The sequence below is a fragment of the Carassius auratus genome, unplaced genomic scaffold, assembly GCF_003368295.1.
Source record: "Carassius auratus strain Wakin unplaced genomic scaffold, ASM336829v1 scaf_tig00214752, whole genome shotgun sequence".
NCBI lineage: Eukaryota > Metazoa > Chordata > Actinopteri > Cypriniformes > Cyprinidae > Carassius > Carassius auratus.
The window spans coordinates 215,550-231,163 of record NW_020527792.1 but is presented as its reverse complement, the minus strand read 5'-3'; the positions used below and the strand labels follow the sequence as shown (position 1 = coordinate 231,163).

At 37.4% G+C, this 15,614-nt stretch overlaps 1 protein-coding gene across 12 annotated transcripts in view; it reads left to right on the top strand.

Moving 5' to 3' along the window:
* The window catches only part of LOC113092915 (receptor-type tyrosine-protein phosphatase U), a 117,954-nt gene that overhangs the window by 28,647 nt on the left and 73,693 nt on the right, over positions 1-15,614 (top strand). For all 12 annotated transcript variants that reach the window (XM_026258684.1, XM_026258688.1, XM_026258697.1 and 9 more), the window contains exon 2: positions 7,057-7,328. In XM_026258684.1, coding sequence (XP_026114469.1) covers positions 7,065-7,328 — 264 coding nt within the window. In that variant the 5' untranslated portion in view covers positions 7,057-7,064. The remainder of the gene's footprint in view (positions 1-7,056; positions 7,329-15,614) is intronic.

Here is a 15,614-nt window from a genome sequence, read left to right as displayed (position 1 = left end):
CTAGTTTTAAGCATTAAATGTGTGTCTACCCATACACAGATGTGTTTAATGACCCTTTCAGAATATGTATATTTGCAGTAGAAGCTAATATGTTCCATTTATGGGTAAATAAGGTACAAAGAGATACCTTTTAGCTTTTGTATCTTAGGATACTGCTCAGTTGGCAGCTTTGTGTCGTCTTTGTGTTTTTTCTTAGTGGTTTTTATTGTGGTACTTTTTGTGTTTTGAATGTGTAATTCCAGGAAAATGTACACAAATGTGATCCCCAACTTGTTAGTCTTTATATATATATATATATATATATATATATATATATATATATATATATATAAAAAATAACTTTTTTTTTCTTCTTTTTTTCATATTAAATTCCAAACAATCAACACAAATAAGCCTTTAAACTCTATTTAGACATGAATGTTTGTCCCAAATTTTGGGTTACAAATCAAGTTGATTTGCTAAAAATTGGAAAGCCGATATAAAAAAATGAATAGACAATAAAACATATAATATTTAGTTTGACCTCCTGGGTGTGACAAAATGTTGAAGTTTTGATCATGACTGACTATTTGTATATCTACCTTATTCATGCCAAGTAACAAGAGCCTTTACCCCAGGTCTGTTCCTGCTTCTCCGAATTTGTAGTTCCTCTTTTCTGTTTCTTTTTGTTTATCTGCCGTGCCTTCCTATTTTTTTCTCTCATTCCTCTGACTGTTTCAGGCCACAACATTCGAGCCCACGGTAACTTTTTGTGATTGCATCTTTCAGCCTTCCTCTCGTCCGCCTCAGCACTGTCCTTGGTCCTTTCTTGACTCACTCTCTCCCTTCTCTCCTTCTATTTTCTCGGCGATAGCATCTCTGTTAGCTGACGAGTGGCTGTTTTCCTGCAGTGCACCGTGTGAATGGCGATGGGCTCAATCACTCCAAATCTCGTTATGTATGTTCCTGTGCCCTTGGGAGGGTTAGAGGCGAATAGATGGGAATTTATCAGATTATAGCAGACTTGGAGGCATAATTCACCAAAGGTCACCTTATGTTTGATATCTCTGGTTTATGTGAACAGGATACCTGTGTGGGTATGTAACGGTGGCTTACGATGAGGTGACTAGTCAAAGGTTAGCCAGTGAAGACTCTTAGTGTAAATATCAAAAAGGCAAGAGGGACGTCTGACCTTATTGAACTGTTCAGTAGAAGGTTATTTGCTCTTCTTGGACAAGTTTGCATTTAAAATTATATGATAATACAAAATACTCTTGTTTTGGTACAGCACTTTAGTGCCATTTCAGCCTGAGTTTATTTTATACAGTGTATTTCTCTTGTGTGTTGTTTTTATATGTCTGCCATTGTTATCGTTCCAGTGCTAATGCAGTTCACGCAACCAATTTGAAAAAAATGGTTGAGGGAGAAAAATCGACATTGAAGGTTAGAAGTTCATCATTCATAACAGAGACAGAGGACAGGCTCTCTTGGACTTGACGTGGACTGACAGTGATTATGATGTCTCTGTTTTACAAGAAGAATTGCTAACCTAGAGCTGTGCTAGGTAATAAAACTTTGGGTCATTTTCAAGGATATCATTGAATATGTATGATCACTAATGCACAGAATGATGTATGTTGTCTATGTCTAATAAAACGAGGAGCTTGATCCATTCCCCTGGACTTAGTTGAAACACTGTAGGAATGTTTTATGAATACCACAAATGACTGTGAACTGTGGAAGCATCTTTACAAGAGTATTTTATCGACTGCTCTTGAGAGTAGATTTGTAACGTAATTAACCTTTGTACAATTACCAGAAACATCTTCTTTTGGAGCGATAAGACATGATTGGTTAACTCAATTACAGCTACATTTAACATTTCTCACAGAGATCATTTTATAAATCAAATTATCTCAGCGTGAATTAGATTTTCTCATGTTTTCAGCTGACGTCTTTATTTTAATTCCTGGGATCGACAGTAAACAGGATCTAGTTTGTGGGTTTTAGGTCGAGGGAACTTAGTAATAAACTCAAAGTGGGGACAAAAACCTGATCATGTCCAAATGTTTTTCTCTGTGCCCCAGACGCTGTTGATTATACTGAAATATTCCCTTAATGCTCACGGTTTAAGGGAAATTAAATATTGTACAGTCTAGTCCTCTGGGAGAAATTGTAGCAGCTGCCGTGGCTTTCGGAGGTTTCACGCTGGCTCTTGGAGATTGGATTCTGATCTGAGGCAGGAGAAAAAGATAGCGAGAAGTAAAATGTCAGCGCCAATGTATCATGTTCTGTCCTCCACGTCCACCTGTAAGAAAGAGAGGGACAGGGTGCCAGTGTACTCAGATGGGTTCTTGGACCACTGGACTGGATGAGATATATGGTCAGCTCTGTTGTTTGGGTTCAGATGATACGATGAAGCGCAGGCTCAAATGTCACCATGTGTTTTGCACCATTTTCGTCGCAGCTTTTTCGGAAATGCTGGTTGCACTGTAATAATAGTCTGTGAATACATATCTGTCTGTCTGGTTCAGTCAGTACATATGTCAGTTTATTACACAATCTGTATTCATAGTTATTTCTGTTAGGCTGCACAATACAGATGCAGAAATTTGAGAAGATTGATAGCCAGAATGTATCATAGACTAACAGGCTGTCAGTCTGTGAATAAGTGGTACAGTTACACCAGTAGGTGGCAGCAAGTGACTGTCTTTTTGAGTTAGTCATTGAATTATTCATTCAAACGATTAATTTCGAGAACAAATTAAGTGACTGTCCTAATGACAGAATCGTTGAATCATTCAATCAAAAGACTTGTTCAGAACACTGGATGCTTTAAATGGAAGGATGCATCCCAGTGAATGCATTAAATGCTAGAAGGAGAAAGTCTAATAAATGCACATGGCTATGTCATAAATGTTTCCGTCTCTGCGGTCACAGCATGAAACTACTATTAAAATTATAATTGGAAAAATACATTTTTTTGAACATTTTGGTATTAACTGACTTTCTATTAATGCAGTAAAGGTAATGACAACTGCCTGTGGTTTACATCAAATATAATGCTGTATCGCAAAAATATATTTTTGTCTAGCATAACATAATGAAATTGAACAAGCTCAGTGGCGATTCATTTTCAAAGGATTGTGGGCGATTGAAGGATGCAAATACATCTGATGCATCCTTCAAAACAGGCCAAATGACAGATGCGGAAAAAAATAAATCCTTTATCAAAACATTGTGATGTACAGGCAGCCTAGATATGCTGCCTTATAATATTGTCTGTAAATGAGTCATTGAATAATTCGTTGAAACAACTTTCAAAAACTCTGATTCAGTCAGGAACAAAACTACGACACGTTAGACATAGGCGTGGTTGTCACATTTTTCTCAGTGCAAATAGTCAGACATGTTTGACCACTCGTGTCTCAAGTCTTTTGCAGCAAATTGCATCAATTTACAGACACTGTAAACGAGTGGCACTCAAGTTCAACTTATAAAATAATGTGACTCTAAACCATGCTTATTGTAACTTAAAAATCCAAAAGCACATTCTGTGTGATTGGTACATTAAGGAAAACAGCATTCTATTGTCGGCAAATGCCTGGAAAGAAACACATTCTTCAGTGCATGGAAAGTTATCATTTGTGGTATTTTACTCTTTTGTGTTATCTTGATGACAAGCAAACTTTACTCAACCAATGACATGAGTTTGAGTAGGGGCTGTCTGTTTATTTGACCAATTGCAGATGTGATGCCAGCAGTTAAAGCATTTAAATCCTCAGTAGAATTGTATGTTTTGAAATCAGGCATAAAAATAGTAATATATTTACTGTTCAAATTAGACTAAAAGCTGTAATAGTATTTGCTTCCAGCATTGGCTTGAACAGATTATTTATTTGCTAATTATTGCCACTCATATATTGTGCATTCTGAATATCTATTTTCCATATATCTGTTGATCTAGTTTATTAATCTGGCAGCAGTTTAGTGACGGAAGTATTGAGGGCTTTAATTAGCCATTACATCAAAGTCAACAGCTTTACCTTCATGGGCTTGAGAAAATTAACAGTGCCTCATGAACTACATGATTCCTTGCTTACAGTGACCCCCAACAGCCCTTCTGTGGTATGAGGTGCATGTTTAATACAGCTCTAAACAACTCCTGCCTACCCTTCTTTTCCATCTTTCGTTTCTTCTCTGTGATGTGCTCTTCGATGTCTCTGGAGTACAATATAAAGAGGCCTTGAGGAAATCTAATTAACCAGAATGCTTTGAGAGCAGGGCTTTTCACACAAACATGTACACCCAGAGATACTTAAATCACGGGCTGTCCCAAGAATAGAGTAATTTGGGGAGGGCCTGGTTCCATTAGCTGTTAGTTCTCCAAGTTTCTTGATGTTTGTGTGCACGTGAAATTAGATAAAACAAATGTATTTTTCTGTGGCAAATTTTGCTTGAAATATATGCTTGCATCATTTTAAATAAAAGCATCGGATTTGATGGATACATATATGCGTATTTAATGCTGCTTACATGGTCAAACACTTTTTGTGGCTAGTATATATTTAATAAGCTGTTATCATTCAGTACATAATAGATGAAAGAGTAATGAGGTTAGAATCAAGGGCCATACAGGTCTTCACAATGCCAGCTTTTTTGCACTGACTAGCTGATTTCTACGTGTCAGAATTTTTTTTTTTTTTTTTGCTAGGTACTGTAATTCATAGCTGTTAACCTTCATCTTAGGAAAATATATATATTTATTTTTCACAAAGGTTTTTTTTTTTCCCTTCTCTATGAGCTCTGTCAGCCCATACACAGTAAAAGCACCTTTGATACCAAGGCAACAAGGACAGTCTGGTCCTGTCTCGTATTTTTCAAGCGATTCATTGCAAAGACCTTGGGATAGAGTGATGGTTGTCTTGTAGACGCAGCTACACAAGGCGGGGTTTGTTCGCTAAGCAGATAAGCACTTGAAGGATGTTTAGGTTGGCATGTCCTGATTAGGGAGGACAGAAAAACCATGGTTAAAGGTTCCTTCTCTTGTGTGTGTGTGTGTGTGTGTGTGTGTGTGTATTAATGCTTCAGCTGTAATTATTCATTCAGCGTCACCTTGCAGAAGGAGCCCCTAACCCTACTGTCCCACCGCCCTCTGTGTGTAAACGGCTCGTCATGCTGATTAATAACAAGCAAACCGAATGGTCCCTTGTGTACTTCTATGAGAGATCTTTCAATTACAGGCATGTTTGACTATATATGATCTTGAGAAATTATGTTTCTCTTTTCATTTAAATCATTATTACATGTTCTGTTAATTGACTTGTAAATGACTATGTTTTTGAATAGTGTGGATTTTTGCTAGTGTTTATCACGGTAATGACATTTTTCACTTTTTGTGGAACACTGAATAAACATTGTACTCAAAAGATGCTTGAAGCTTCTTGTCGAACATGATATAAAAAATGTAAACAATGTTTCTGATCTTCAGATTGCCCATGTGTTCACTCATCAGTCCACATTTCTGTAATATTCCAATATTTGTAAATAGGCAGTGATTCTTTCTAGAATGTTTAGTGTGATGGAATACTGGTAGTTGTAAAAAAATCTTTGAAAAAAAGAATTACGCAATTATTTGAAATATAAATCTTTTGTAATATTTTAAATGGCTTGATTGTCACTTTTATTTAATCAGTTTAATCATTAATGCATTAATCCAAAAAAAAAAAACAAAAAAAAAAATGGAAAAAGGAAAATTCAGTATGTGGAATAATCCCAAATCTCTCTCACATATATATTTATATGCGTGTGTGTGTGTATACAGTATATATATATATATATATATATATATATATACTGTATACACACACACACAGACATATAAATATATATATGAGAGAGAGAGATTCGGAATTATTCCACATATTGAATTTTCCTTTGGACACAATTAATATGTAGATAAAGTTAAAATATCTGTGACCTAAATGGAAAAAAATACTCAAAGTGAGAGAATTTAAAAACTATGATATATTATTGTATATAATTGAAAAGTAGAACAATTGTTAGAAAAATAAAAACATTTATTGTTTTTATTTTCATCTTTAGAATATCTAGAATATTTATTTCCTTTAAAATAGGGAATAGAAAATGCCTCTAATTGAAGAATCACCCATGTATATGCCTGTTTTGAGTATTTGTTCACAGATTTCTGTCTTTTTACAGAGAAATTTTGCAATTGTCACACTGCGCAGAGACAGAGAGCCTCGAGGCTAAAAAGAGCATGAAAGACATTTTAGTATTCCGCGCTGTGTGTTGTCTCTCTCTCTCTCTGTGCTCTGTATTGAGAGAGTAATGCCAAAATTGTCATCCTTTGTGAACTCACTGAAGGGAGAGATACTCTGTGGAAAGAGACAAATAGACAAACAAGGGCTTTTGAAAAGTAGGCACGGGAAAACTACACAGAAGTTTCTGAGGAGGCTGTAATACAGCAGATATGCTCCGCAGAGAAGCTGGATATTTATTTCCCCCTCAGTCTCTATTATTCTCTCTGAGCTTAGTGTGTATGTCCCTGTTTCCTTAAGCAGTCACACTATAAAATGAACTAAAGCTCTCCACAAATGTTTATAGCCACGCAAAGATGAGATTTTTTTTTTTCTTTTTTCTGAGAAATATTTAATGTTCTTTCCTTCAGTTGTCGGTTTTATACTATATTTAATGAACAAATTAAGTCAGAGTGACAGAAATTAAAATTTTGACATCATTTACCCATGTCAGTCCAAACCTGTATGACTTTCTTTTTTCAGACTTAACACAAAAGAAGCATTTTGAACAGCATTGCTTCCCATACAACGGGAACATACAGTGACTGTTCACTTCCAGGACAAAAGACAAAACAAGCACCATAAAAGTATCATAAAAATGCTTCATATGACCTGTGTGCAATATTCTGAAATTTATATGTGATTGAAATTTAAGACTTTGCTTTAATTAGTTGATATTTGAGAATTTATCTTTGTATGTAATGGCACTGGCCTTTGGCTGATTCTTCCCTCTTGCTGTGTTGTCTTCTTCCGCAAGGCTCCTACATGATGGTCAACTCCTCCCAGCATGCAGCGGGGCAGAGGGCACAGCTTCTGCTGCAAACACTAAGTGAAAACGACACGCACTGCGTGCAGTTCAGCTACTTCCTGTACAGCAGAGACGGCCACAGCCCGGGGGCGCTGCAGGTTTATGTGCGGGTCAATGGTGGGCCGCTTGGCATTCCCGTGTGGAACGTCTCTGGCTCACATGGACGACAGTGGCACCAGGTGGAACTGGCAATAAGCACTTTCTGGCCAAATGAGTATCAGGTGAGAAACCATTTTGAATTAGTTACCATGTTTTTGGGCGGAAAGAATGTTTGTGAGTTATTCTTACTTTTTGACATTGATTGATGTCACATTCATTATATTTACATGTGTGTTCAAATGTTTCATTTAACAATAGAAGGATTAAACAGTGCTTTTGGATACTATATGATGGTTTTAGAGAGTAACAAGTCAATACCATGGTATAGGTCAAGTACCCTGGTAACTCTACTGGAAAATACAGTTGAAATTTGTAGCTGTTTTATAGAACATGTTAGTTAGATTCCAGCTGGTCTAAACCAAACATTAGCTTGTCTAAGTTGATAATTAGCCACTTCAGTAGGGTCATTAATTGTTTTAGGTTAGTCTCATATATTTATTAGTAGGGGTGTAAGAAAATATCGATACACGTGACGGTAGTATCGCAATATTTTGTTTGGCGATACTGTATCGATTCTCAAAAACGGCTGTGTGACTAATCTACTAATAACTTTCTTGGACCAGCTATTGATCAGTATGGACTAGCTCAGGGGTCGGCAACCTATGGCAGGAGTGTCAATAGTAGCACGCAGAGGGATAATCGCTGGCACACGAGCGATAGGAAAAAATGAATACTGACGTACATTTTTAGGCAATAACTTCTCATAGTCACACAGCCTGTTAGGAGCTATAACTACTATTAAAGTGTGAGAATTAACCTGCGCTAGTCTACTAATGCGCGCGTGAATGCCACACATACTAGGGGCTTCAGATCAAAGCCTCAGCAGTCTAACAGTGCTCATCAATGTCAAAATGACTGAGATGGCCAATCAAATCAAAGTAGGTGGGGTTTACTGTTCACAGAAGCAGAGCGTGAAGTGTCAGTTTAACCTTAAAGAGAGCGAGGTTAGATGAAACTGCAAATCATTTAATATTAGTCAACTTTTAATATGTTTTACGATAGAAATGTTAAATGACTGACAGCTATATCCAGTGATTAAATATTTTCTCAAATTTGGCCATTTTGAGAGAGAGGGAGAGAGATGTGTAAATAGTAAAACATAAAAAAAAAAAAGAGTGGTTAACCAGAAAAATTAAAAATGGCACATCATGCCATAATTTGGCCGACCCCTGCTCTAAGCAAATTAATTCATCATGTTTGCCTTGAAGTATGCCACAAATTAGCAATGTGATTGACAACTGTTGTAATCTCAGTGGCAAGCTTAGTAAACTGGTTTTCAACTGCTGTGACTTTCAAGTTGCTGTGCCTCAAAAATAGTATTTCAGAACTCCTTCAACCACAGCATACACAGGCATCCCTTTTCCTCACCACGAGGCATTACACAACTGGTGATGGAGACTACTGTCTTATTAGTCATGCCCCTTGCACTGTTTAATTAGCATTGATCTTATCATGAATGTAGGTTAGTGCTGTAGGGCTTAGACAAACCCACAATATAGACCAAGATAATAGTGTTGACACGTCTTACTCAACTAGTGACCTAATTTCCCTACTGTACGATTACGTGTGAGACAAGTTACTGCTTACGAAATGACAGCTCATTCACTCCTCCCATGCCGATTGATTGGTGTCAATGGTCGGTCCACCATTGGGTTACACTCTGCTATGGAGGCGAGATCAAGTCAAGTCAGCTATATTTAAATAGGGCTTTATATGATACAGACTGTGTCAAAGGAGCTTTACAGTGTTAAACAGGAAAAAAATTATAATGCTTGCTGATAATGCAAGAGGACAATAAAAACAGTCAGTTTATCAGTTAAAGTCAGTTCATTGCTGATTCAGTGATGTCATCATCCAGCTCAGTTCAGTTCTCTTCCAATATTGTCTGTGCAGTCAAGTCAACGGTCTTACCAGAAATTGAGTCCCCTACTAAGCAAGCCAAATGCAACAGTGTCAAGGAAACAAAACTCTATTGCTGACAGATATGGAAAAAAAAACCTTGGCTCAGTTGGGGGGCCATTGGGCAGTGGGCAGACGCAGTGGGCTTCATCAATAAATTAATTTTCTCCGTTCTGCAAACTCTGCGCAGCTGTCAGAAAGCAATTAAGTTGAGTAGTGTTCACTTCATCCAGAACTGTCAATCTCTCAAACCTAATTAACTTTCACATGCCAGAGAGTAGATGTGGCCTTCATGTGTAAATAATAGTCCTTGCACCAGTCAACAAGATGTGAAGGTGGAGGGGACATGACAATAGGTGAATTGGTTGTGTTTTTTTGTACAGCTGCATGGTCGATTCTGCGTCGCTTTGAATTTTGCTGAGTGCACATAAAGAAAATATGTTGTTTCTCCATAAACCAAGAAATTCTCCTGGTTAGCATGAGGCTGTCAGCTCTTGTTGTTGGATGGTATAACCATCTGGTTAAAACAGCATCTTCACTGATATTATGAAATGTATTGTCTGTACTTTTTTTTTTTAACCATTGCCGTTTTTAGCACTCTATGTGCTCTGAACTGCATATGACTTACACAGTTACCCAAATTAAATTTCCAAACTTTATTTTCATTTAGGGTCTTTGGCTAATTGAAAACCTAAATTTCGGTTTCAGTGTTTTGGTAAAAAACAACAACAACAACAATAACAACAAAAATGGTTTTCTAAAAAATATATAATTCCTACTTTTTAAGCTCTTAAAGATGATGTCACAGCTTAGGATAATGGCTGCTAGATTCTCTGCCATTCGTGTTTTTTTTTGTGATTATCTTCTGGATGATTACAATGCTGTCGTATGTCGCTAAACAGCTAATTAGCTAGCCATATGCCAATTGGCTTGAGGTAATCAAAGGCAGTAAGCTCATGATGATGATTAGCTTGCAAGCTGGCTGAAAAACAATCAAAGTGTTTAATTTGACCATTTTTAGCCATCTTTATATAATATGTTATGTGACAATTTGCAAACAGATAGCTTTCTCCAGGTGTTATAGACCTTCTTGTGTATTGATAATGGTACACTGTAAAACTCTATAAGAGCACAGACCTTTAGTCTTTCATCATTACCAGTGAAAGAGTGTGTATGCAGAAAGTTGTAGACATATTGGCTCTGCATTTGGAAACCAGTGGCTAAATGACTGCCATAATAGTTTGTGCATCTGATGAGAGGATGAACTTGCTCCTCTTTCAGCGTAGTTTTCTCACAGCGGGAGTAATCACATTAAATCACACTTTGGTCCTGGAAGATGGCAGACTGTCCTGATCAGTGGTGAAACTAGAGCTGTGCCACAGTCTCAGCGGGTGCAACATCAAGGCTGGTTTGCTAAAACAGATAATTTAAGCTCAGTTCTAACATCTGTTATATTTGAGGCCATTCAGACGATCTCTAATGGCAACAACACTTGACCCTTTAGCAATTGCCGTAATTAAATTCTTAATCTAAAAATGCAAATCCTCATGTCTTTCCAAAACTGTATGCAGTGGCTATCAAGCTCCAGAAGTCAAGTGACCTTTATTTATATTGCGCTTTGTACAATACAGGCATGGACTACAGTGAAAAAAAGCATTATGAATGTACTTCATGAGTATATTTTAAGTCTTCAAAAGCCACACAATAGGCTTGTGTGAGAAAGCAGTCAAAATGTAATGCATTTTTCACTTACTGTATAAGCATTTTATTTTTTCCTCTCCGGCCAAAGTTTGCAGATAATAATGGTGTGTCATATTCGGTTTAAATTAAGTGCATTAGTCATATAATGTTTTTAAAAAAAAAATTTTAAGCTTGACATCTCCAGGTCACTGTGAACTGTTGCTTTAAGGCAGTACTTAAAAGAAACTACTCGTGTTCCACAGAAGAAAAAGCACACAGGTTTGAAAATAAGAGTAAATTCTTGTCCAAGTTTGAGACCATAACGAGAATTAATGGAGCTTTGTGCCCATCTCTGTGTCATCCTGGTCAAACCCATGAACTCTGTAAATTTACCTTGAGGAGGTTCTTAGACCTTCGCTTTCAGACTCAAAAAACATTTGATCTCAGGCATTTTGCATGACCCCAGTTTGACCTTTAGTGTTGTCTTTTGTGGAATGTTGTTTACTCTCTGCAGCTGAATTTTCCTGTATTCCGGAGTGAGAAGCTTCAGCTTCATGTCAGCATACTTTCATCGTCACTGCAGCTGCAGACTCGTCAGAGTATTCAGACTGGACACGAAAAATGCACCCCAAAAAATGTTTAAATTCACTGCTCAAGCTTGCGGTGTGACAGTTATTTTTGAAATTGTACAGTGCATTGTAAGGTGCATTACAAAGCATAATGAATGCATTAAAACTACTTTTATAGTGCATTACATTACCAACTTATGTTAGCAATGTCTGTTAAGACCCTTTCAGCCAAAGTGATGGGAGCCAAACTTGCCAAACAATTGCCTCATCACAATTAACAGGAGAACAAATTGAACAAAACAGGGCAAAAGAAATATTGTCCACAATCAGAAAGTAATTGATGAATAAAGAATATGAATAAAGGAATAAAGGAGGAAATATCAGCATTAAGTGCTACTTTGTGACTTTGTGCATTTATGTTTCATCTAGTAAGAAAATAAAAATCAAATCCTCACTGGAAAGCTTCTAAGATTAGTTCTCCAAGGACGATGTGGCTTTTAGCGATGATGTTCAAATATTATCCAGTGTTTGTATCAGTATCCTGTCTACATAGCTCATATGAGTGATTGCTTTAGTTAAAGAGGTCCACTTCTCTTGAGAACATGGGGTCTTTGCTTTCATAGGAGGAAGTGAGTGCTAAGAGATCAGCGAAACCATACCCTGTGTTTCCCCTGAGCTGAAATCATTAAACTGATTATTTTCATGAAATTAAATCCTTTATTCATATAACAAGACCACCTAGGCCAAAACCCTATTTGGAATCAGCTAATAGCCTGTTTGTTTAACTCTTGTTTTGGCTCATAATAAAGGGTTTCATACAAAACAATGTTTTTTTCCTCATAACTGTAGTGAATGGTTTTAGGGTAATTGATTTCTAAATAACAATCTCACAGGTTGATTATTTTGACGATGTATTGTCCACATCAGTGGCTTCTTATTGCCTAAATTGAATTTGTCATAATTATGCTCTTTTGTTCAAGTAAACACTATGAAATAATGGAGAGAGGGAGGAATCAACTAAAGTTTGAAATATTTGCATTGAATCTTCCCCGTATGCCTTGCTTGCTCATATATTTCTGCTGTTATTGGTGAAGGTGTAATAGATAGTGGGAACTTGTTATCAAATATTAAAGATGTTATCGGGCCTGCCAGGACTGCCAAAAAGAATCTAGCTTCAACCCATCCGCACCTCTCCCTCTGTATCGGCTCTCTCTCGCTCAGTTCTGTCTCTCACGGGCCTCCAATTAAATGCACATCACATCACCAAATCTGTGTCTGCGTATTTCTCTCTCCGCCATGTTGCACAACAAAGCTGAAGCTACGAAAGAGTAATTGAACCTGACACATTTTATAAGAAAAGGCACAAGAGTGTAAATAATGAAAATTGATTGTGGGTAGAAGAAAGAAATGGAAGAATTAAGAAGACATTAGGTCAGATCCATTAAAGGGGTGGTTCACTGGTTTGTTTCTAGGCTAGATTGTGTTATTGGGGTGCAACAATAAAAAAAATGTATTTTTCACATAATTTACATAATGCTCTGATCACTTTCTGAGAAACATGCTGATCATGTGTTCCTGTAGCTCAATTGGTAGAGCATTGCACTATCAAGTGCAAGGTTGGGGGTTTGATTCCCCAGGAACACGATAGGTAAAAATTGATAGCCTCAATGTGGTTGGGGGTTCTATTCCCCAGGAACACGATAGGTAAAAATTGATAGCCTCAATGCGGTGGGGGGTTCGATTCCCAAGGAACACATGATAGGTAAAAATTGTTAGCCTGAATGCATTATGCATTATGCTAAATGCATAATCATTTCCTGCTTTTATGAAGCTGGATTGGTTAGCTAGCCCAGTGTGTTGTGATTGGCTAAACTGCCTCTAGTGCGTGTCTAAATGTCCGGCCCCTCACCTCAACAGCATGTGCTCCGGTTTTATTGTAAAAAACGACGTTGTTAATGTCGCTTCTCAGTTTTAGCCCCGATTGAGAAGCAGAGGATATTATTGAAGAGGATCGTGCAGAACCAGTGCAAGCACGGCTTTTAATGGTAGGCCGATGTTTTTTGTTTGTTGTTGTCTCATTCTTTTGATACGCTGTTATTTGTAAATGCTACAGCTTTTGTTCGCTTTTAATGTACAGTTTTATCCTGATTAAAGCTTTAATACAGTAGGACAACTGCATGTGCGTCCATGTTTAATGCTTCTCATAGCTGTGAAAATAAGTGTATAATTGGAACAGTTCATTGTTAGAGCTGAGCTGAGAGAGAGAGAGATGCAGAGCACAACGACGCGAGGAACAGTATTAAGAATTTTGAATCATTAGAATCGTTAGAAGACAGAATCACAATACATATATTAAGATTAGATTTTTACGTGCACCTCTAGTTTTCTCTTCCTCTTCTCTAAAGCAACGCAAAAAGTTATTTTGTTAGTATTTTTGTCTTTCCTCATGATGGCTTGGTTCTATGGCCGTACACAGCTGTTTTGAAATGGCCGTCGAAAAAATATTATTTTGGATCCAGATGGTGTAGTTACAACATCTACCAGCAGAAGCTAATTGGACCAAACTAATCAGCCCAACCTCAACCCTTTGTTCAGGATTGAATAATTCTGAGGAGAGCTTGTCCTTGTTAGAGAGCCTGGTTTGTTTGTGTCTGTCCTCCTTGATTGCGGTCCTTCACATCTTCCTCCCCCCCCCCTCTCTCTCTGTCTGTCTCGGTGTCTCTGCTTGAGCTGCTTAGTCATCTTCTCATCAACCTCCAAATTTTACTTTGTGCATTTTGACCTTTTTTAACTGGTGCGTCTAGCTGATTAGCTCTTTTTTTATGCTTATAATGTGGATTTTAGAATAAATATAAGCCATGGAATGTAGCTACTCTATATAAATACTGCAGTTCGAAGTCAGGTGTAACAGTGAGTGCATCAGAAACAAGGTGGAGGTTTCAAGCGCAGTATATAAATTTAATAAAACATCGCAACAAGATTGAATCCAGGCATCAAGGAAAAAATCCAACACATCTGATTCTGGAAAAAAAGGCAACATTTTTGGACACTGTAAACATTCGAAAAGGGTGATAAAGTAAAATCAGTTGATCTCTAGTGATAAGTTTATTACATTGATTGCTCGTTAATTGGAAAACACAAATGCACATGCTGACATATACCTGTTTTGAACCAGTAATGCACTGCTATTATAACATACGATTCAACTAAGCCTTGCATTTCCATACTCAGAAATACTCCTCACTCTTTTTTTATATGTCCATCATAAATCAGAGACATTTGTTCCATGTATATTCTCCAGGGGGATGAAGTCACGGATTAGAAAACATGATACAGGTAGAGGATTTTAATAGTGTAAGAGCGCCTCCGTATAGAAATATGTGATTTTGTCTTTTGTTTCGGGGCGCTGACGACGTGTGAGCAGCATCACACCTGTGAAGTGGTGGGGAAAAGTCGAAAACACATTTCTGTGTAATCTCCCGTTGTATCATCTCGCAGGTCTGCTGTCGGTTTATTGTGGTTATATGGCAGTCCTTTCCAACAGGAGATTAAAGTTGAGTTACCGAGCCTACTGTCTGGAGTCACTTTCCTCCTCTTTTCCCACAAAGCACATTGTGTTTTTAGATCCCAGTCAGAGTCTTTACATCCATCTTGACGTATTTAGGCGCCGATGGAGGTTAAGGCAGGTTTAGGACGATGAAATCATGCTGTTCCTGATTTTGTAACATTGAGTAGTATTTGTTTGTGCTCCATCACCAAATTTTTTTAAGTGCAGTTGCATCATTTGAGATAACTTTTAGAGGAGAAAATGATGGCGACGATTCATTTATGTCCACTGTTAGAAATTAAATAAATAATGTGAACGGTTGAAAACTTTAAAGAGAGTTTCTGAGGTTAAAGAAAAACCCTTTTATGATTGAAAACAGAACATTCGGTCATAACTGTGATTTGCTTGGTTTCTAGACAGTAAACAAAAATGGTTTCTTTTTTTTGAAGCAATAACTTTAAGCGTGGGCAGCCAAGCAGACCACTGTTGTGAAGAGCAAACATGGCCTCCATACTCTCGATCTCATCACTGTCGTTTGCACAATATTGATTTGATTTCATTACACTGGAGGGACTGTCCTTTGCTCATAGGCGAGTGGTGAGCCTGGTCCCGAGGGACTCGTGTACCTTATGCTCACATTATGAGCCGGTGCG